Source organism: Cupressus sempervirens, chromosome 3 (genome assembly GCF_028749045.1).
Source record: "Cupressus sempervirens isolate cs-2001-9-10 chromosome 3, ASM2874904v1, whole genome shotgun sequence".
Taxonomy (NCBI): Eukaryota; Viridiplantae; Streptophyta; class Pinopsida; order Cupressales; family Cupressaceae; genus Cupressus; species Cupressus sempervirens.
The window spans coordinates 676,697,316-676,722,001 of NC_143120.1; the positions used below are offsets into that span (position 1 = coordinate 676,697,316).

Sequence of the window (24,686 nt, forward strand, 5' to 3'; positions counted from 1 at the left end):
ATTAGAAAATTAGATAATCTCTTACTATGAATATAATGAGATTTTTGGTATATTGCAATTTGGGCCAATATCATCTTCCTTTACAAAAGAAAATTGTTGAAGATAAGATGTGTGTGAATGGTTTATGTCTTCCTATTCTATATATGCAATTTAAAATCTAATCAAGTGTCACAATATTATATTTTATAATCACTTTTTTCTTAATTTATGTATAACTACTTTTTGATAGTTTTAATATAAACTTGGAACCAAAAATTTAAATAAATAAAAAGAGTTAATTTCTATTTTCTATGCTATATGTGTTAGGTTACTAGGAATATTTTAAACCCACATATGTTATTAATATTTGTAGGTAGGTTAAGTAGTATTGTGATACATTTTGAATTTTATGCTTTATCTATGATTTAGACTTAATTAATTTTAAATTCTCTTATCCAACTAATACGTTATGCAAATTTTTTAACTTTACAATTTTTAGAAAATATTTTTCGAAAATTTGATTGGGTGAATTCATTTACCAAATTTGATAATTGTAAAACTAATACTTTTTTGAGATTTTTTTAATAATTTAATGTATTAATGTTTAATATTTTTTAATACATTTTTATATCTTAATTTTATATTTTTTTACAATATAATTTTTGTCATTCAATTAAAATATTAAAAAATGATATTACTTGTATTATATTATCATTTAAGAAATATTATTATATATTATTATTATAACAATATTATTATTTTTATATTATAATTTATGTATAATATAATAGTATCGTATGATATATATACGATAGAACATATACATCGATAATTATATTTATAAATAAAACTTAAATTTAAATTTAAATTAATGAGACTATAACTATATAACATTTTTATTAATTAAAATATTTTATATACTACAATAAATTTATTACATTAAAATTAGATTTATATTAAAACTAAAGGCAAATACTAAATCATTATGTGGCACATGTCTTCACTTCAATTGTAAGTTACAGACTTATTATAGAAATAATTAGAGTAATGAAGTTGAATGAGATATAGTCTAAATTACAAATATAGAGAAGCAAGACACAATTATATATCACATAGAAATGGCGGTTTGCATTGTGCCTTTGAACAAACAACTCCACAGCGACGCTAAATCCATAACTTTTTTGTCCATGTCAATATATGAATAGGTCCGTGTGCTTAGAAATTCCTTTCCTTTTTGGCATATACAACTTGGCTGGATTTGTTTTTGAGGCATCTTATTATTATTTGGGTATGTTTTAAAGTCACCAGATTTATATTGTAGAAAATTACCCTGGTAATTGGTATATTTAATGTTGCCAGATTTGTTCTTAGAGTAACCTCTGGCCAGGTTTTAGAATGTTGGGACTAAGAAGGAAGGGAATTCGTTGCTATAAAGAGTGTCATAGACGAGTACTGTGAAGCAGAAAAGGTTTCAATTAGTGTGCTTCATGAACTTACCAAATACGATCGAAATGGCACAAGGTAACCATCTGCTATTGGGATAACTCATTAAGTTTTTATTGACGTAAATGTAAATTCTTTGTTCTAGGTGTGTTAAGATGCTGCTATTTCTAGCACTTTTCCAAATTTGTCATGTCTTATGATGTTAGCGTAAATTCTTCGTTGTAGGGGTGTTAAGATGTTGAACGGTTTTGACTATCACAATCACACCTGCATTAGATAGTGGAATCTGTTTAAGTATTTAGAGAAGATGGTCTAACTCTTAGTTGATTTCCGAACCTGTAATTGTAAAAGGACATATGAGCGACTTATTGAATATTGGAATCTATTATTAATGATAGAGAAGCTGACGCTATAGTTCAGTCAAATTGGGAATTGTATTTTATGAAGTAGTGAAGGTGGATTTATTTTTGACAAAAACTTGGATTATGTTTCCAGCAACTGTGCGGGTGGTTGAATCTTGGCCAATGTTGGATAGTATTTCAGATTAGTGGAAATAGTTTGTTATTGGCCATAATAGCGAACCTCTTGCTAACAGCTATTTGAGACTGTGCTGATGGGCAAAGATGTGAATCTAATGCTAACAAGTGCAAGGATGCATTCTTCTTTGTCAAATTTGGGAACTTGTCCTCAACAAATCATTCCCTATTAACAACATAGGAGGAACCTGTTCTAACAAGGATGAGGAATGCAATTATTCTTACCACTTTGATGCATCATGTGTTCATTTATCTAATCTTATGGGAATTGTTTATGACAAAAGTTATTATTTTAGTCAGAGTGGGAACTGATTAATATAGTTTATTTAATTTCTCGTTGATTTTGCTGGGAAAAGCTCTGTTTCAGAGACATAAAAATCTTGAACACCTTGCCATGATGGAAAGGGTACTAGGGCCTTTTCCCCAAAATATGTTGTGTTGAACAGATTGAGCCTCCTACTTGAAAGTTATGGTTCCTTTTAGTTATACCAAGTTTTCATTGAAAAGCTTTTAGTTAAATTCTTGTAGTCAACTTTTCCTGTCATCAGAGTGAGATCTGCATTAGGATTTTGCTCCCTCAGAAATGCAGGACTTTCCTGAGAACATGGAGGAGGAACCTAATTCTGAGATTTTGAGGGAGCAACCAGAAGAAAACCCTAATGAAAACTATAGTAGTCCTGAGATTCAGAGGGAGCAAAATCCTAATGTTAACAAAAGTAAAACCACTTTGGGCTAGAAAGGTTGTTGAGGAAGCAGAAAACTTCGCAGCACTGAAAGGCACTTTTAGAGATATATTATCAAACTACGTGGCATCAATGAATGAGATTTCAAATTTAGAACCTACTAGTGTAACTGAAGCTCTTAAACACTAAGTATGGAAAGATGCCATGACTGAAGAGTATCAATCCATCCTTAAAAATGATGTGTGGGATATAGTACCTAGAGCTAAAGGGAAATCTATTGTTTCCTCTAAATGGCTCTTCAAAATTAAGCATGCTACAGACAGCAGTATAGAGAAACATAAGGCACGTTTTGTTGCAAGAGGTTTCTCACAGAAGGAGAGATTTGATTACAAGGAGACATTTGCAACAGTTGCCATATGTAAATCTGTTAGACCAGTTATAGCCATTGTTGCAGGAAAGGGCTGGAAGATACACTAGATGGATGTAAAGACGACATTCCTGAATGGGACTATCGAAGAGGAAGTCTATCTAGAACAACTTGACGGGTTTGGGAATCATGATGCAGCATCCCATGTATGCAAATTGAAGAAAGCCTTGTATGAACTTAAACAGGTTTCTAGAGCTTGGTATGAGGTAATGGATAGGTACCTTACATGACTAGGTTTCTCTAAGAATGAAGCTGATCCAAATCTCTACTTTTAAGTTATTAAAAGTGACATGTTAATATTAATTCTATATGTTGATGGTCAATTGATTACCGGAGAAGATCACGTAATTGCTCAGTGCAAGAAGGATTTGTTGCCAGAATTTGATATGAAGGATTTGGGTCTACTACACTACTTTCTTGGATTGGAAGTCTGACAGAATGATGCAATGAAGCCTAGTGGGTTTGATCAAACGATGATCGACTGGTCCAAAAACCCTCTTCACTAAAGTCCTTCAACCAAATGTCTTGGTATCATGATCAAAAGTGCAAGCACCAATCACAAGTGCTTCAAGGATGATATGAGGTTATCACGACGACTCACCCAAACTAGGAAAACCCTAATCACAAGGGAACCCTACAAACAAGTCAACTTATCACAAGTTGCTCATAATGCACAATTTGACCAAATTTGGTAAAACAACCCTAAACTTCATGAAATGACCAGGGGAGATTCATACTCAAGGAAATGGTCTATTTAGGTCATAAATGGAATTAATCAATGGTTAAAAACCAACTATGCAACCTCTAGCATATAGTTGCTTTGTTAAGCCACTCAAAAAAGGCTAGTAGTCCTTTTTGATGAAAATATGACTTAAAAGAGTATATCTCCACACAACCCAAGGAACAAGTCACATTTTTGGATACCCTTTTGTGACTTACAAAACATGTTGAAGCACCAAGGTTTGATGATACAAACAAATAGGGCTTTGTTCAATTTCTCGTCTAGGCAATTAGGCCTATTAGGTCTCCATTTAGAAAGGAGGAACATGTTCTAAGACTCCATCCTGCAAACCAATGATGAGAACATGTGAGGGAAACCCTAGACAAGTCACAAACCTGATTTCAAGCCTTGATGCCAAGTTTGGTGCAAGTTGTGAGAGATGCTGCATTCTTTTCCTAGCATGCACATGGGTCTTGCATGCCTAGGGCATCAAATAACTCATGGGTCCCTGGAAGTACCATCCTAAAACCACTTGCTTCTTATCATACATGTTAAACACTAGGATTTCATAAAAGACCATTAGATTCCCATGGTGAAATCCCAGGTTATACCTAAAAATGCTTGAAAACCCTAGTTAGCAACTTTCTAAACCAACTTGTGCAAAAATATGGATAAATTGAGTTAGGAGATAGATGGAGACTTCAAACTAGATGCATTGTAAAGCTACTTCATCCACCTATCCATAAATGTGGGTCTCAACCCCAGATGTGTCCGATAGATCTGTACAACGTGAGAAAATAGGCAGATTGTAGTAAAAATAGGGTATTTTATTGATTTGAAAAGTGTGAGTACATCATTATTGCCTATCACCCACCTGAAAGGGCTTATTATACGCCTTCCAACGGTCATAACAACATTTTGAACTTGTTTGAGCCGTTGGGGAAGTTTTTGCACTATTTTGCAAAAAGTTGCTAAAGTTGCTTGACAACTTTTTAAGCAATTTTTGCATTTTTAGCAATTTTTGCAAACTACTAGTAAAAACTAATGAAACTTAGTCTAAATGACCCAAATAGGTCCTAAACATGGTAAAACATGAAATAAAGCAAAATCCTAAGATTTCAGGCCCTTTGACCATCTTTGACCATAGTTGACCAAGGGCTTATAACTGTGCCAATCTTGGAACTAGGTCTTATAGTTTGGTCTAGATGCCTAATTGATGAATCTAACCTATTGTAGGTGTTCTTAGGACTTTGATGAGTCGCCATTTATTGTGGGTGCTCCTGCACCACAGAAACCTGATGGTATCTTTCTAAATCAAGGAAAATATATTGTTGACATTCTGAAAAGGCTTGGAATGCTAAACTGTAGGCCTATGTCCACACCCATGGAAACAAACTTACACAAGTTAAAAGAAGCAGCAACTGAATCCAAATTTGCAAATCCTACAGTCTATAGACAAATCGTCGAATCCCTAATGTACTTGGTTAACACACGACCTGGTATTTACTATGAAGTGAATGCCTTGAGTCAACGTATGTGTCAACCGCATGAAATACACCTTGTTATTGCTAAACACATTTTGAGGTACCTACAGGTTACTATTGGATATGGACTCAAATATAAGAATGTTGATCTAGATTTATATGGATACTTAGATTCAGATTGGGCCGGAAGTGTATCTAATCAAAAGAGCACTTCTGGATGTTATTTTAGTTTGGGATCAACCATGATCTTTTGGATAAGTAGGAAGCAATCTTCTATAGAACAAAGTTTTGGTGAAGCCAAATACATTGCAGCTGCCATGGGAGCTAGAGAAGTAATATGGCTTCAAAAATTCATTGTTGGACTGTTCGGAAAGTTTTTGAAATTTACTACTATTCATTGTGACAATCAAAGTTGCATCAAGCTCTCAGTTAATCCTGTTTTCCATGATCGATCCAAGCACATAGAGATTCCTTATCACTCTATGAGGGATATGGTAAAGGAAAACAATTCAGTTGGAATATATTTGTACAAATGATCAAACAGCAAATATCCTTACTAAGCCTCTCTCTAGAGTTAAAGTGGAGCACCTCAGAAAGAAACTTGGTATGGTTGAAATGTAATTCATTGGGACTAAATCTCAAAATTTTCTCTTTTGTACTAATATACATTTTAAAGATGTTTAATGTGTAAACACTTTTGTCATATGTGTGACTCTATGACTTTATGGGTCTTACCTCTGTATATTACTGAAAGATGACAATCTTCCTGATAATGTACAGTTGTATTCAACATTGTAAGGTGACAACTTTACAATGTCTACAATCATGCTGACTTGATAGTTAATATCTCTTACACTAATTGATTGATATCATGCTGACTTGATATCTATTGCAGATCAATTTGGTCTTGATGAGATAATCATGGTGGACATCATGTGACATATTGTTCGTGGACATGCCATGACATGTTATGGTAGACATCATGTGACATGGTGTCAGTGCACATACCATAACTAGGATATACAAGTGTCATGCTGACTTGATATTTTGTAGACTCCTTGATATCATGTGCTAGGTGATATTTAAATCCATTCATACCTTGTTGTCTTCCCTAGCTAAGAGTGAGTGTTAAACATGGTAGTGCTAGTCAGTAAGGAAGGATATAAATCTGATGACTGAGTATGCATACATGTATTTGTGAACTGGTATACATGCATACTTACAAAATTATATATATATAAAATTCTTTCCATCAGCGATCTGACTGTCTCTTTAAATCGATCAAGCATTGTTATTAATATACATTGCCATTTATGTAGATCGATCTCCATTAGTTATTCAAACTAAACACTAATTGTGATAGGTGTAAATCAGTTTGTTTGCCAAACTCCCAATTAGGATTGGGGTTGAGACACCATGCCTCCTCTTTCTCAATGGTCATAACTGCCCTTTCAAAGGGCTATATGTGTGGATATAGTTGCAAGAGATAGAACCATTGAAAACATAAATAGTTCTATATCTGCAATTGGATATCAGAAGCAACAAAAGCATTAACTCTAGATTTAACTCCTCAAGTCTGAATATTATCTTTGGCACAGTGATTGCCTATACCTGCAAGAGAAGACAATAAGATCAGTTTTCTGTAAGTGAATAATTTACAGTCTGTCACTAAGTTTACCAATACATTTACATCCAGAATATTTTAGGCATGGAAAGAGATTAAATTTTCCTGAAGGAGCATCTTTAAAAGAGAGTATTAGAGTTGTCAAAAAGTTCCCTTGGCTTGATGTATACATTATTATCTTATACCATATTTGATTTGTAGAATATTCTCTGATTGATTTGTGCTTTACATATTTTTTGCTATTTTTGTAAAATTTGGAAATGAAACATGCCGATCACTCCAATTGCTCATATACTTGCTAGAGGGATTTCTTAATTTGATCCATTACAGTGCCTGAAAGCTGAAGTGGCACACGATCATCTGTTGTTTGTACAAGAATATAGGAGATTTTGAATGTCGTTCTATTCGCAATGAAACAATCATAAACTTGTACTGTACCAAATCATCAGGAGTTATCAATACATAAGATTTAAATTAATTGCCCTCTTACATAGGATTTAAATTACTTAAGTTTTTCTTCCCATCCTTAAATATGTTACCTGGGTATATCTTCCTATTGGCATAACCATTGCATCCTGTTGAGGTGCAATTGCTAGTTCTCTAGGAAACCTGCATGGTTCTCAGCCTTCTCAGGACGAAAACTCATTTGAAGATGAATAGCTCTGGGATGGAAAGATTTAACATGGCTATTTGGTTGGAGATATCAACATTATATATCACTAAGTTTTCAAAACATGAGGTTTTAGGGAGATATTTGAGGTTTCAGAAAATATATCAGAGTATAAGTTTAGTATCGTGTACCTGTTTGCTTCAGTGAAAATCTTTTAAAATGTATAAATATGTTTGCAAGTGCAGCTTCATTTGTTGTTTTTGACTTGCTTGATGATAGTAAGAGGGACAAATAGAATAACAAATCAATTAAAAGGATTTTGAGCGAGTACAAATTATATTAGTCTTTAGTGCCACCCTTTAGAAAATCACGGGTAAGATTATTTCATCGTTTGTGCCAATTGATCTCTTGGCTGCCTATTGCATTATATTTCCTTGATGTAGTCACTCAGATGCTTGCATTTCTTCTATTATGGTGTGAGTATTAATGAAGGTTTGAAGCTTCTGCCTGGCAGCTACATCTTTAACTTGAATGATTGGTATTTCGGGGTGTGTTCCATTTATCATTCTTACCTTGTGCTGGTTGACTAATGATTGGAGTAAAATAACAATTTATTGGTGTGTGTGGGAGTTTTGAGTCACTCTTCAGGCACATAGGAACTAAGTCTGTGATTGAGCAAGTGTGAGGTGGCATACTGCTGATGGAATTGAGACAGCACTAGAACTCCTTGGATAGACACTGCCGGTAATCTATAATAACAGGAAACTCCTTTCTTAGCCAGGGGTAGAGTTATTCATGAAATTAATGTTGCTATCATTATATACAGCTGTGCATGGAATACTTAGGGAGTGACAATATCCCTCAATTGTGTAATTGCTGATGTATGTAAAGATTAGAACTTTGATGCCTATTAAATTCTGATTTTTGCTCATAACAGAGTTTAATTAGAGATCTTGATTTTCTGGGGCAATCAATGCTTCATATCTGTAATAATTGCATAAATATCAAGAATGATGAAAATCACATTGAAACGCCACTAACCAATAACAAGGAAGAGATAAACAGGAAGCTCAATTGGCCTATAAGCAAATTGTATGGTAAAATGAACAATACATCTGTTTTGAGCATCAAACTGTGAATTGTTTGGTGTAGTTTCTGTTTATCCTTTGAGTGAGCATACGTATTAAGATTAGCAACAAGTACCGTGCAAACAATTCTGTCCCAAGGATAGCAAAAGAAATTACGGTTGAAATTCTTTTTCATAAGACATCATAGACCAAATGTTTGACATAATGTATAGACATTAAGTAATTGGAAGGTGGACAAAACATTTGGTAAGCAAATTAGGGCGGTTCTTACTTCTTAGACAAGCTATATGAATGGCTTCATGACTATCTCTTCTTTTCTTTGTTCCTATAGTACCCTGCCCTCTAGAAGGCCATTCAACATCATATACGTTTATCATGATTACTATTGTTTTAACTTTGAAGATTCTTTCTACTTTGTAGGTTGTCCCCTGTATATGAAAATTGTCCTCTGTGCATTGCTTCATTCTTACATGGACTGCTATTTCATGTTTTTTTTACTGTAATAATTGTCTTTATTTATTTGATATCTTTATTGCCATTATTTGCTATACCTTCTGCATCTTTTTATATTGTCATCAACTAATTTGATGTAATTGCTGTCCTTTACAACACTTGTAATTTGTAAATACTAACCACAAAGAATTGTGCCAAGGATTGCTACACGCTCAAATCTTTCACAAACTTAGCTAAGAACTGCTACTTAAAAGGAGCTATCATGATTAATAGAGGACTATCTGATTCTTCAACCCGTTCAAGCCTTCCAACAGTCACATGACTGTGACATGCCTCCATGACACTGTGTTGGCTCATTGGTTTTCTTCTTTCCCTGCATATTGTGTCTTATGATTTGACTATCGGTACCTCTTACCCTTTTATGTAAGGCTTTCAGCACCATATGCTTACTTTGTTCTCCTGTGAACTTCAAGCTTGATGACTGTCACTTTGAAGACTGTAGGATATCATTTTATCTCTGTTACATGAAAGTCTTCCCCTTTAATCCAATGCACTATCATATAGCAATATACTGCATTCTCGTTAACACTGTCACTGTCATGCACGGTGTTTTCTTTCAGTAACTTCTAGACTATGTTTTGCATTGCATCTCTCACTTCTCCATGGTAATAACCAAAATCTTCACAAGGGTTTCATGACTTTGTTTTCTTGTTGCTACTGTGCATGTTATTTGATATGAGTTTGTTCTGTCTTACCTCTGCATCTTATCTCTGCTCTTTAAGTTATCTTCAACCTACACCTTGTTCTTTACTTCTTTTCTCTCCAGTATGACTTTTGTATTGAACTATCTATCCTTTCTCATTTTGAGGGCCTGCATACTATGTTTTGTGCCTCTTTCCATGTGATCTTTGAATTTCTTGTTATGAGTTTTAAATTTGACCTTAAGAGAAACCCTCTCTCTAGAACATTGTCCTATCCCTTGTTATTGCAATGGTTCTTGACAAGTTCCTGTAGGCCCCCTTAGCATCATTTTGGCACCACTGAAATTATATCCAGGGCTTTTCTTTTACATAATTTCATGGTCTGTCCTTATTCCTCTCATATTATACTGTGCTTATCCTCTTAAGCATTTCAGCACTTACTCCTATCCTTCTACAAGTATCAAAGACAGGTCACTCTTAACCTGTCTGTGGACAGACCTCAGCTTTATTATGCACCATTTTAAATAGCCTTCTTTCATTTGTTTTGTCATTGTGTCTATATGACTCCTTTTTCACTGTACATGATATCACATGTTGACTGTCAATCTGCCATTAGCCGTCTTTCAAACCACTGTCATTCTGTTGGTTATTTATTACATTATGACCAATGGCCTCCATAGTTATGCCTTTTAACAACAGACTGTTATACAAAAGTTTACCAATTTCAACAATAATATCACATAAGACTGACAATAGAATGCTAGGGTGTCTTTAAGAAGCAATCACATCCAACTGCCTTATACTTGGATAACATTCCTTCATAACTAATACTTGAATCTCATGGAGCTACTTGTAGAGCTTCATGATAAAAGTATATTGTTGGTTATTGTATGACTGTAGAATTTTTAATACCCTCTTGATTGTCATCAATTGTTTGAACTGTTATGCATCACTGTCACACTATTTGAATTGCTTTTTATCTTTACAGGGCATTGCTTCTTGTTATGACTGGAACTTTCTTATCGCAAAGCCTCTGTCATCTGCCAAAGCTCTTTTAATGAAATATTATTTAGATTTAATGGTAGCTACCTACCCTTTTGTGGAACACTTGATTGAACTGATCTATTTCCACTGTGAACGTATGTTTTCTCCTTCCAATCTGTCTTAGGATAGGTCTATAAACGAATCCTATCATTTCATGACTTTTTGAGCTTCTTGAATAAGGTGTTCCTTACTATCACTGTATGAATCCTGATACCACTATCAAAGTTCTCATGTTCCCCAAACCTTCACTGCTTATCATCATAGTGTATCTTGAGTTCATAAGGTCAACTCATTAATCATAAAATTCTCCAAAGCCTATGCGGTATTTCACAACATGTCACCATTCAATGGGCAAGTATTGTTTTTGTATCTTCAATGTTTTCAAGCATTCTTCATAGATTTTGATTTTTTCACTGCTCTGTGCAATCTTCATTGTCATATCTCCTCGTATACCTAATTTTTACCCAAAGTAACAATTCCACAACAAAATTTGTTTACAAATAGTATGCTATAAGTAAACATATGATAGATATTGAAAGTTAAAGTAAAGAAACAATCAAATTAAATAATATGTTATATGTAGATCTAATTCATATTTTTATTTACAAAAACCAACCATAGTGGGGTGAAGCTGAGAGCATGATAAGTTGACATGGAACATTTGCCACAATTATGTGAAAGGGCATGATACAACAATCCTTGGCTCACAAGTTGTACGAACACATCCATCCAACATAGGGTGGTCTACTTAGAAGGGGAACCTGTCCCTGCCCCCCCATGCATGTCTCCCTTTTTATATATCATGGTTGAGGGAGTCACACCTTTTCTTTTTATATCTTTTGACCATTCATAAATAAATTTTGGTTATGATCTTTTTAATTTTTGTAAGTTATTAATTTAAACTTTGTTTTATTCGTTATATTGTAATTATTGTTAAATTCTATTTCAAAAAAGGTACACCCACCCCCCTTGTAACATCCCGATTTACTGGGTCTAAATTAACATCCATCATACTTAAAGAATATAGTTATTACTTTGTTTCATAGGAAGACATTTATATCATTTCATGTTCATGTGAATAAGACTTACCGTTAAAATCAGTCAGACAAAATTTCTTAACTTAAAAACTTGAAGTACCATCAAATGAAATTATTACAGAAGTTGAAAACTACATACCTCGAAAAAACTGAGATTGAAATCAACTAGGGATGCTTCTGCATCCACCCGGGTTAGTCCACAAATACACTAACAATTTCACATGACTAACATTTAAAAACTGTTATCTCAAAATCAAATAATAATTACAATTAAATACCACTATATTTTAAATTAGGGCATCACATAGCACTGTATCAATTAGGGCATCATTTACCATCGGTTCATTTAGGGCTTCTGATACCGCTATATCACTCAGGGCTTCCACTACCATAGATTCAATTTAGGGCTTCTGCGACCATGGATTCCATTTAGGGCTTCCGCGATGACGGATTCAATTAGGGCTTCAAATTTCTTTCCTTCTGATTGCTTAACTGTGACAGTAACTCAAGGTTAGAAATATACTTATATTTGATATCCATATAAATGAAAAACAATCCACGATTCTATAACGGTAACAATAAATTAACTCAATTTAATCTTACCTCCTCATAACTAAAAATGATAATACCTGTTTTTGATAAACAATTGAATGCATAGCTTATATTTGTCTGATGCAAGTCCGACATCTTTAGAAAGGTGAAACATTGTCAGGGGCTTAACCACCCAACCTCGGACCACAACATATCCCCACACGATCTCTAACGAGAAAGGCCCTCCTTACCCAAAATAGGCAGGGGTCATCATGCCATCCTCTGGGCTTCCTAGTAATTAACTCACTATACGACTTGGCAACAAGAGATTACAATAATAGGAATATACATGAGCTATTAACTAATTCATATTAAATGATAAATATTGAAAAGTCATAACTGATACTGATTCATATTATTTATGATTCCTTTCTCTCACCTCATCGCCCATCTTCTTGGCTACACAGTCGGGTGAGTCCCAGGTATTCGGAATTCTCAGAGTAGACAACTCTATCAATTATTTGAGAAGATTACATACATTTAGCATTTCACACTTTGTGATTACCTAATTATGTTCTTTAAAGATTTCAAAATCGAATGTTTAATAAATTGAATTCTATTCCACGTTCTTGCAAAGTAACTCCACCTCTTCACCATTTCATTGGCCTCTTTGCCAGGTGAAATCCTCGGTGTCAATATATTCTAATTACATGCTTGGTAATATGTTTAAGTTTTGCAATCATTTGGAGTCATTCCAATAAACAAGATCATCTCAGTTTCAGTGGATTGTACAATTGGTGTAAGCTCAGGATCATTTTAATGATTGGATTCATAAATGCTTCGGATACCAACATATAGCATAATGGATTATCTCTACTAATCAATCTTAACCAGCTGAGAAGAATATGTCGAACCTGATGGAGAAAGAGTAATAAAATAAAGGATGGAAAATACATATGCAAAGAAATTGATTTATAATATATGCTACTAAATTAATTCCTGTATCCGTCAAATCCAGAATCTAAGCATTCTCATGGTTAATCAATGTAAATCAAGAACAAGACTTTGGACTGTTTTTGTAAACATTAATTGTGGTTGGGAGTTACATATCCATCTATACTTTCTATTCATTTCTCTGCTCAAAATAATCACCTAATCAAAGTTACTTATCAGCATATATGTTTCATCAGGCCAAAGTCTCATAATGTCTATGTAACGCATACACTGTTTTCTCTTAATTTATATCTCTTCACCTTTAGTGGCATCCTTGCCGACGAGTTCCTAGGTGTTTGATCATTATGACATCTTTTTTATTTTTTTAAATGCAAGGAAAGAAATATAATATGATGGACAGGATCTTTGGTTCATGGATTTTAATACAGTTTTACATCCTTTGTATAACGAAGACATTCTCATGATTATTGGTAGTATACAAGTAGCATGATCACGAATTCTTGAAAAGCTATGGCTGAGGATCTATGTCTTATTACATTTCTTCTAGAATTCTGATCCGACGACAGTATTAACTCTATCAAGGATAAATGAAATAAATAAAAATACAGAGTTCGGACTTGGTATGACATTCAGTATAAAAGACAAAACAGCAAGTAATAGAAAGTATTTAATCGTAACCTGTAGCAAGGGATTTCTTCTTTGGGCTTGAATGTCCAAGTCCAATATCTCAAAACTCTTACAAATAGCCAAACTCAGAAATGACAAAAATGTCTTGAGGTTGTGTGATAGGGGTACCACCTAGGCCACTCACAACATTCTTTCTTGATGATGGGTTTAGGTATTGCTAAATTACGAATGCACCCTTTTGCTCTAAACTGGTTGACGATGAATAAGAGAATAATCAAATTCAACTTGAAAAGGTATGATATAAAATCGACTGATGACTAAGGTTCTCTTGACTTACTAGCTTTGGCTAGCCATCATGTAAAAGGAAAAATGCAAAGTAAATATATAGGTTGCCTTCCAAAAAATGATCCAAGATATTCTATTAAATTTGGCTTGGCCTTAGCTCTTCATCTACCTTCAGTTATAAAGATGGCCATTCGAATGCCTCTCAAATCGAATTTGAAAAGAAAAGATAGGAAGTTTTAAAAGTTATTATAATTATTAAAATATAAAAAGTACAAGCAACATTACTTTATTAATTATTAAATTATAATGGTGCTAAATCATATATATATAGATATATATGAATGTTTATAAATATTAATTAAAACAATATGAAGAAATATATATTAAAATCCTTTGAGATATGTTGATATATTTTAACCCAGTTATTTTGATTAAATTATTTATTAAATAACTCATGCGGTTCCTGCAGATGTATTCCGTTCTAAGTCGTTAGGTCCTCTACCCATCTGCTTAGTGATGGTGATGCTCTTGTGCCTAATTCCTTTCTGACAATGTTTCCCCCTTTCGACATGTTTCCTGCAAGGAAGTTCTCCATGATTAAATTACAAATTATTTAATCATAAATAATCATAACGATTAACCTTCATCTCAATTCCATGAATTCGTGATTAACGATCAACTAACATGTCATCTTCACTTGAAATCATAACAACTAACCATCTTACCATTTGCCAGATTATAACAAATTAAATTGCCAATTGACTTCATGCGAACCTCAACGGCCATATTTCAACCTAGGTCAAAAATTGGGATGTAACATACCATTCCCCTTGTGGTTCATCATCCTCGATGAACTTGAAATCATTATAAACGGGTATTTTAAAATTGGAATGTAATGTACCATTCCCCTTGTGGCTCATCATCCTCGATGATTTCTGCAATTTAGACACTAAAAGAGTATTCCAAATACAAGACATATATATAGCATCATGATGTCATCAAAAGCATAATCGAAACTCAAGATTTACTTCAAAGTTTCCAGAAAGATACTTGCATGGTAACATAAATCTAAACATGTGCTTACTTGAGTTCTCTTACCTTGTGGTTTTCTCAGCATCATTTGTGTTGATTCTATTCCGTATTCCATTTGGCATAAGGCACTTATTAATGGGTAGATTGTCCTGGTAAACTTACAGATCACCTGAAAAAGATTATTAGATCCATGTTTTTCCATTTATGTAATCTCGGCCTCTTTGTCCATCTTATCACAATAGCATTTCATTATAATAATCATTTCATGATCAAATATACACTTCATCTCCAAGCAATGTACAATAGCTCAATATATAGGGTCAATATTGCATGTGTATTATACAGGTATAACAATGTGTCAAAAGATAGAAACATGATATACTATGCAAGATCATCAAATCAAATTCATAGCATCTGAAACAATTCATAAGGTTCTTATTGAGTGGCTCATCATTCATCTGTAAATACTTGGAAAGTCATCTTTTCCATTTCTGTGATTTAGGCTTCCATGCCCATCTTGTCAAAGTTTACATCTGTAAACAAGCATTGATAGTTCCAATTATGCAAGTGTGTTTACTCCTTACTGGAGCACATAATGATCTTGTCATTTAACCAACATTAGAAATGGTCATGGTTCACAGTTTTGTTTTCATTCAATTCAAGTTCAAATAAGTAACAATTTATTTCTGTCGTTAATTTGGGTCGACGAACCCAATCATGATGGATTTAGATAACATTTTATCAAAATTATATAAATTGTGTTTGGATTGCGCAAGCCTTGGCATCTGGACCCATTTTAACCTTTTCATTGGGCTAGCCCAATTAAATAGTTGGTTGGGAGGTTATTGCCTGCCTTATAATAGAGGCTTAGATAAGGTTATTGTCGGAAGGTTCTCAGAGATGTGCTCGTCAATGCAACTAGAACTTAGTTAGGGAGGGGGGGTCAAGGGGCTAAGCAACACAAGACAGGTTTCATTTAGCTTTGGAACTTGTACTGCTGGGGTCCCAGGGGGGAAGAATGGGAGAAGAAGCTAGTCGATGTCGCCCCTCAAATATATTATTGCTTTGGGCTCAGGAATTTAGGAAAGATAGGATTATTCGGGCGGCCTTGATAGTAGAAATTAGGAGGACTTCACCGGCTCTACCTTAGCAACCGGGGTGTTAGGCAAGCTTCACCCCCAGTGGGAGGAGATAGGATTAGGGAAACTAAACTAATCGCCTCCAGGAGGTGGGGGATGGACACTTGGCTTGCTTCTTTATGTGATTGCCTAACGTTTCCAACTCCTGAACCTGTAGGGGGTGGGGCCTCTTCTGGCATAATGAACAAAGGGACTAAACTAGAATACAATAATCTAGAAGGGGGGGCAACCGGAAGGAAGGATCGAGAAGATAAGGTCTTCTGCATGCACAGGGCCCGCCTACACACACCCCTGATTGCCCATAGAATTTTAAGGGCCCTACAATTCTATGGGGCTAGCTCAGGGTCTTCTTGCCCTTCCTGCTTGAAGGAAGAGGAAACAAGCAGGTGAGATGAAGGCGAGGTTCTTTCTATGTCAACATCAATCCGCTTCGCTTACTCACGTGTCGAGTGGGAAGGGAGGCCCCATCAAATAGATTATTGCGTGCGGTGGGTTTGACTATAGAATGGTAGGGCGGCCCCTACCATTCTATAGTCGGCAGGCAATGAGAATGGTGAGTGGTATGATCTAGCCACCAGTTGCATGAAGGTTGGGTGGGGGCGAACCAACAGGAAAGGAAGGGGTTCGACCACGCGCGTGGCTCCCATATAGATAGATTGTGCACCAGAACGCTAGCCAATTATGGCCAAATGCCTATTATTCATGGGGAGGGGCAGCAACACCCACTCCTTGCCTAATACTCCTGTTCAACCGCCTATCCATCGCATACTTCTGTTCAACTGCCTATCCGTTGTTTCATGGACCAGTCAACCGCCTATCCATCATTTCATTCACCAGCAGCCATAAAATTCTAGGGCATTAGCTCTTGATCCCGACCTACTATCTATAGGCAGGTCCATAAAATTCTAGTGTGTTAGCTCTTGATCCCGACCTACTATCTATAGGCAGGTTGCCATTAGAATTGTAGGGCCAATTGTTGACCCCGAAAGAATTGTAGGTGATTCACAGACTATTCTTTTCTGATTCACCTAGCCATCATGGAATGAACCAGCAACACCAATTCACCAACAAGTGGAAGCCAATGAATATAAGGGGCTCCGCAATACCATGCTAAGCAGGAGCCCCTACTATTCATTAGTGAGGTGGAAGCAAAGGAAGTGGGAAACACAGAAGCAGAGGGGAGGTAGGAGCCAAATTCGGCTGTTCTGATGACCTAGAAACCCTCCCACTCAATTAATCAGCTTGCTAGAATAAGCTGGAATAGCTCCTACTATTCGCCCTTTATTTATATAGTTTAGGTAGTGTGCTAGTGTGGAATGCCAAAGTTTCGACCCGGGCCCCGTCACAACTATATATAGGCTAGGCAATTATTGCCCCCAAACAGATTATTGGTTGGGGACCTAAAGATTCTATACTACACAGGACCCCGCCCCCCTCGTAGGGCGGCTAGGCTATCACGATTGCCTATTATTATATTATTCCCCTCCATGGTCTATTATATTATTTATTGTTGCGATTCAAACTTTCTCCTAATAATGAAAATGAGAACCTTCAATTCTATGGTCTAGAAGCCGAAAGTTAAGTGTTGTTTTAATGAAAGGAGAAGGCCCCCAACCCAATAATAAAGCTATAGAATTGTAGGAGGGGTGCCTGCCTATAGAATGGTAGGGCCTTCGGGTTGTTCTGGGTGAAACACCATAAATGGAATGCGGGCGGGCTATTCGGACTCTCTTATCCAACATCTAGTTCTTGTCGGCAAATGCCTAGGACTAAATCTAAACCCGGCTCGCCTGTCTATAGCTATTGCAAGGGGGTGGTGGTTGGGTCTCCAATGCACTGACGTTTGAGAGAAATGGGTTAGGAAGCTCGCTCGCATCGATCTTCAACCCCATAATTCTCAGGAGGGTAGAAAGAAGGTTGTGGAAAAGAGGTGGATAGGCGCACTCTCCCTCTTCCCTTAGCAAGTGAGGCTTGGGAGGTTATAAAAGCTAGCCATTCCCCCTCTACCCATCCCACCAAGACTCTTTCTTATGTGCTAGCCGGATTATATATGCTGGTAAACCGGCCAATCGGAACTCGGTGGCCCATAGGGCGGTTGGGCGTTGAAGTTTCCACCAATCGCTTTTCTGTCTCCACACATACTAGTTATCTGTTTGGGTCGCCGCGGTGACCAAAATCTATAGTAGGGGATGGGGGGGGTGTGCTATAGTCCGATAAATGGTGGCCAATCCGATTCCCTCTAGAATCTCTTTTCTGTTCCACTCCACCCCCCCCCGCTCGCCATTATAGAGTAGGGCCTAGGGATCTGATTGATCCCTCCTTCGTTGATCTGATCGATAATCCCATGACTGAGGATCCTCTACATGCATGTTGATTCGATCGAGAATCCCTTGTCGGGTGCTATATCTATGACCCCATAGAATAGTAGGCCTACAGCGCACTCCAAAAGCTTTCTTTTGTCCGTCTAGGGGCTTACTATTCTATGGGGCCCTGGCTGTTATAAACCAATGAGACAGACTCCCCTGAAACTAACCAAGCCCCCTACTATCTATAGGCGATCTGCTGACCTACTGATTTCATGGCCCCTCTGCACATGAAGACTCAACCGGTTGGACCCCTTACCCTCCATGGTCCGCCTCCCTACTTCCGTTGATTTCTTAAAAAATGATTAGTGGTTTTTTTCTATCTATTTTGGAGTGCCAATTACATACACAGGATAGCCTGCGGCTCGTACTTCCTGCACCACCATGGCCAAATGGTGGTGTAGTCCTCGACCCTTTTTGTTTTGTCAATACCTTCTACCCTACCCGCAAGGCACGACGCTCTTTCCAGACTAAATGTCATGTGGCGTCGGCTTCTTCGGGCGGGTCCTAAAATGTCAGTCTTCACAAAACAAACTTAAAATATCTGCTTTGCAGAATTGTTCTGTTCTATCCATCTCAAAAGACGAAAAATAAGTCTTCTGCTTTTAGGGGACGCCTCGCTTTCGGCAGCCAGGCGATCAACCGGTAAGCCCACTCCGACATGACGTTAATCATTCCATTATGCTCCTCGCTTATGTGGTCGGCCACCCAAGCTAGCATGGGGCGTAGAGCCGAGAGACTGGGTTCTTGGCCTTCTCGCCATACTTTGACGGCTGGATTGAGCCACACAACATGAACCACAGTTGGATCTGGATCATTGACCCTAGAGGTAGAGGCGACGGGTTTTGGAGCAGAGCAGAGGTCATTAGATAAAGAAAGAGGCAGTGGGTTGCTTGTGGTGGATCAAATCACTTGTCTCGCTGGTAAGTGGTGATTGGAGGATGCTATATTGGGGATGGGGGACTAGTTGTTTGTAGCCCCCACCTTCCATATATATAAAGTGGTCCAAACGACAAACTCTAGATAGAAAGTGCACTAGAACATTCATAGGGGTGGAGGGAGACTTTCTAATTCTACCAGCTAGGTAGATGCTAACTAAATCAACATTGGGTGGTTCAGCTGGTCCGGTTCAATGCCTACTTCATCAGTTTGAAAGAAAGAATCATACTCGAGCATCAGCTATTCATCTTTTATCTCTTGTTCCTCTAGCCCCCCCTGCTTGTGCATGTAGAGGTCTATTTTGTTTTGGGTGGGCCCCTATCGTAGCCCTAGCCCCCTAGCCCCTAGCCTAAAATTTTATGGCCTATCCCCAAGAAATTTTTAGGTTAGGTATGATCTCTCTTCTCTTATAATCTTATAAAGAAATGCTGTTTGAAAAAGCATTCAGTTGCCATTCTATGTCGGTGGTTAACTTACCTTCTTGCATAATTTCGTGTAGCAATTCAGGTTGTTGATCTATACTGTTCAAAATAGTTTTTTCATATTTGGAGATTTTGTGAAGTGGCATTCGATCACAGAACCCTCTCACAGCAGCATGGGGTAGCCCATAGCCCCACTATTTTAAGGTAAGGCGTGGCAATAGCAGTGATGGTTTAGCGAGGGAGAGATTGGTTGTTTGATTGCTAGCAATAGTGGGTGTAGGATGGAAAGAGGTAGAAGCGCGCCGTGGATGGGGCTAGTGTGATTCTGGGTGATAGCTCTCGAGAGACCCACCTCCGAGTGCTTTCGATAGCGTGCATAGGAAAGATCTGTTTACAGTGAACCATATAATAGTAGACCTTACCTGCCTGAATTGAACTTTCTTTCCCACTCCCTATATTGAGTGGGAGGGTAGCCCTTTATTGAAACTATAGAGGGCCAATCAAAAGAAAGGTGCCCGACTTATCTATAGGCGAACCAAACCACCAATCTTCCCCACCCCCTTCGCCTATTATTGTAGGGGTAGGGGCCATTGCCATAGTAGGGGGAAGGCTATCCAAATCACCAACCTTCGCCTTCGATCAATTGGCTCACCATCTTAAATGCCCTACTATCTATGGGCCCTAAAATTTTATACGACCCCACATTATATAGGGAATCTTCATGCCCTACCGGAGCCTTCACCTGATCCAAAGTTTCTATTTGGTTACCTCTCTCCTGATCCCTTGCCCATTTCTTTATTTAGGGCCTACTCTCCATAATTATAGGGATATGGCCTGCCCATTTATTTAGGCTGGAGAGATTGGGGGTATACTTCCAATGTTGCCACTGGTGACTCTCCCTGTTGTCCCTCCGCCAACACCAGGGAGTGCCTATAGAATGGTAGGGCCCATGAAGATTTATGAGCTTAGGTTTGAGTTCATGATGAAGTTGCTTCAACAAACTATAGTGGAGAAATTGCATCATCTATATGTGATACACCTCAATGGAATGTGCCACCCTTTAGAACCATAAAATTATAGGGGGGGCCCTTAGAATAATAGGGGCCCACCCCCCATTTGGCACCCTCACCATAGCATTTTAATATAGTAGGGTGGGCCCCTACCAATTAAGTTGTTAACCTGCTTGATGGGTGGGAGTGTTCACCAGTTTGCCTTATGTATTGAAGGGTTAACGAGGAAGAGTTCAATGAAGGCAAGATCGGAGAAGGCCCGCCCAGTAGTTCAATTCAAGTTGTTTGTTGTATCTCCCTATAAGTTTATGGGCTGTCTCACTCTAGGTAACAAGAATAGATGCTCCAGTAGACATGAGGCTCCTAATCTATGAGAAATGGAATCCTGATTTTCATGCGATTAAAAGTACCTATGTTTGCATGCACCAGCAGGAATTTGCTAGTGCTCCCCCTACTCTATAATGGGCGTTGTTTGCATCGACAATAGCTTAGTCCCTAGAGACCGGTGTTCCTATGCAAGAGCGCCCATTATAGAGTAGGGCAATAGATAGCTTAGTTTCGGCGTCGAGGCGAAGTGATGGAAGCACCGAGCAAGCAGTTTACGACCTTGCTTAATCCAAAAAAGAACCAGTCCCCAGAATCCATTCTAGGGCCATAGCCCGCTGTTTAAGATCCAGATCCACGAGTCACCTATAGATCCTATAAAATGGTGGGGGGGCACTTAAGACTTTGTCAACTGCCCTTTAGAATAGTAGGGGAGACAAAGATAAAGGTAGATAGAGCCAAGGTAGGAGAAGCAGAGGGGGAGGAAGAGGAGTAGCAAGCAGAGGGCAAGGCACCAATTATAGGCTGAGGCAGGTGCAGATGCCTAGAGAAACTATAGGGCGTGGTCGAGATTATGACCTTAGTGATTGATCTCATTGAATTGGAATTGGGATCCCCTAGCTGTATAGAGTAGAGATAGGGATACCATCACCTATTTGAGTAAGGGCCCGAACCCTAGATACAACTATAGTAGTTGAGCCCTAAACTGCCCCTTCTTTCATATTATTCGATAGGTGATAGCCATATAGATGTCTAGAGTAGAGATAGGCTGCTCTCATATCTCTATACAACCTCCTATATCTAGGCTAGGGCCCTATATCCTATATCCATCAACGGCCCCTGCCGACCATCTATAGTATAGTTCTTTCTCTACAACGGGAGGCCGAGCCATATATGGAGAGGGGTTTATATGCAGGGGTGCCCCATATATATAGAGTAGAGGGGGTCGAGCTACACACGGATGCATCCACCCATCCATATGTAGTTGATGATGCCATGCCATGCATGCTATACTTGGTAGTGATGTAGTCCATGCTCTACTCTAGAGAGGGAGAGGTTGGCTTTCAAGGAGAGGGCAAGAGATAGGCTCTCCTCGATAACTCGCCCCCCCACCCCACAGTAGAGTGAGATTCTCCTCGATAACTCAAGCTATACGCCCTAATACTAATTGCATAGATTGAGACGAACGAGTATATAGATAGGCTGCTACCACTATGCCAGGAGAACCCCTCCCCCTCTACATTCTTTATGCTGAGCTGAGGACCAACTACTCTAAGGAGCTTTATGCTGATGCAGGACCAACTATTTCATGGTTTTCATGTGATTATAGGGACTCTTTTCCCAATCATATGTGGTATTCGCCAATATTCGGGTCATTTGACCAAGGAGTATCACGTTGGCTTTGAAGCAGCTGCTGGTACTAGCATTTTGTAGATGTGGTTCGGTTATTCCCATTTGTCTCTATCCATTGGTGGGGAGGTCTACGAAGGGATGCATTCTAGATAGGGGTGGATTGGGAAATGATAGCTTATTGGCAGAGAGGGGATGCAAGGTTGGATTGGGATATGAACTCTTTTCGAGGACAGAGATTACCCGAGATAGAAAAAGAATCCTTTTGTTTGCCGCTTCCCTACTTCCTCTGATGATCATATCGGACGAAGTTTATCTCACTTTGCTACTGGATATTTATTCATTCCGGCATATTCATGCTGGGATCGAACAGATTATGGCAGATCATATTCACTAGGGAATAACCTAGAATTGGATTTCCATCCTTCTGGGATCGTTCTCTTTCATCGTAATTAAAGATGTTTTCCCATTTCCATCCCCCCTATAGAAGAGTAGGGCACCACTAATGGAATAACCCAATGGTCGACCGTGAGGTTATGCTCTCGACCTCCCCCACCCCATCCCCAATATAACCCCCCCACATTGACCTCCCGGTCCTCCCTTACCTTCAGGCACGCTCAAGTGATTGACCATGTCGTTACTTGCATCAATTGATCCAGAAAGCCATGATGATGTCGCTGTTATATATGTAATATGACTTAAGTAAGCCCTACAATTCTAAGGGGCCCCTACTATTCTATGAGCAAGAAGGAAGGGCAAGTGAGTATGGATGGGTCAATTATAGTAGTAGGGCAGTAGAAAAAGCAACAGATAAATGCCCCCGGCCTGCCAATATAGAGATAGGGCAATATAGGGCCATAGAATTGTAGGGGCCTCAATTATATAGAGGGGGGGCGGTCCCCCACCCTGCCCTGTTTGCCAGGGCAGTTCTAGTTTAAGGTAGATTAATTGGCACAACTTTCGGAGTAAAGTGACCCTATGGATTACTAGTATAAGTGGTTAAATGTTACATCCCAATTTTTGACCTAGCTTGAAATATAGACGTTGAGGTTTACATGAAGTCAGTTGGCAGTTTAATTTGATATAATTTGGCGAAATGGTAAGATAGTCCTTATGATTTCAAGTGAAGATGAAATGCTAGTTATTCGTTAATCGTGAATTCATGGAATTAAGATGAAAGGTTAACTGATATGATTATTTATACTTTATAATTTAATTACAAAGAAATTCCTTGCAGGGAGCTTGTCAAAGGGGTGGAAGCATTGTCAGAAAAGAATTAGACAGGGCATCACCATCATTGGCAGATGGGTAAAGGACCTAGCGATTTGAAACAAGATTCATCTGTGGAATTGCATGAGTTATTTAAATAAATAATTGAAATAAAATAATTGAGTTAAAATATAAAATGTATCTGAAGGACTTAAATTTTTAAAAGGATTTTAATTTATCTTTCGTTATATTGTTTTTAATAAATATTTATAAACGTATATTTAAATATAAAATCATTTAGCACCATTATAATTTAATAATCAATTAAGTGATGTTTATAAGTGCATGTAAGATTTTAATAGTATTCGAATTATAATAACTTTAGAATTATTATAACTTATTCCCTTTCAATTTAATACTCTTTGCTCTTAAATGGTAACACTTGGCTTAGCAAATCAATTTAACATTTGGTGATTTGAATTTTATAATCGTTCAACTTTTCCAATCTTTTAATTATTTCCCTTCTTTTTATAAATTGATTGATTGGTATTCGGATGGTTTTCTTGTAACCGATGGAAGCTGTATAGACAAGCTCACGTCTATATTATTAGAATTTCAAACATAACCCGGCACCTTGTCCTTTTCCAAGCCTTGGCATTCATTATTGTTTT

General features: G+C 37.5%; 1 protein-coding gene across 3 annotated transcripts in view; it reads left to right on the plus strand.

Annotated features, from left to right (window-relative positions):
• Positions 1-1,063: 1,063 nt before the first annotated feature.
• Positions 1,064-24,686, plus strand: part of CNX7 (co-factor for nitrate, reductase and xanthine dehydrogenase 7) — a 91,524-nt gene continuing 67,901 nt past the window's right edge. The window contains exons 1-2 of one of the 3 annotated variants that reach the window (XM_089821438.1): positions 1,064-1,184; positions 1,339-1,500. In XM_089821438.1, the coding sequence (XP_089677564.1) occupies positions 1,467-1,500 (34 nt within the window). In that variant the 5' untranslated portion in view covers positions 1,064-1,184; positions 1,339-1,466. Of the gene's footprint in view, positions 1,268-1,338; positions 1,501-24,686 lie in introns of all 3 variants that reach the window. The other 2 variants (XM_089821440.1, XM_089821439.1) reach the window with 2 other exon arrangements.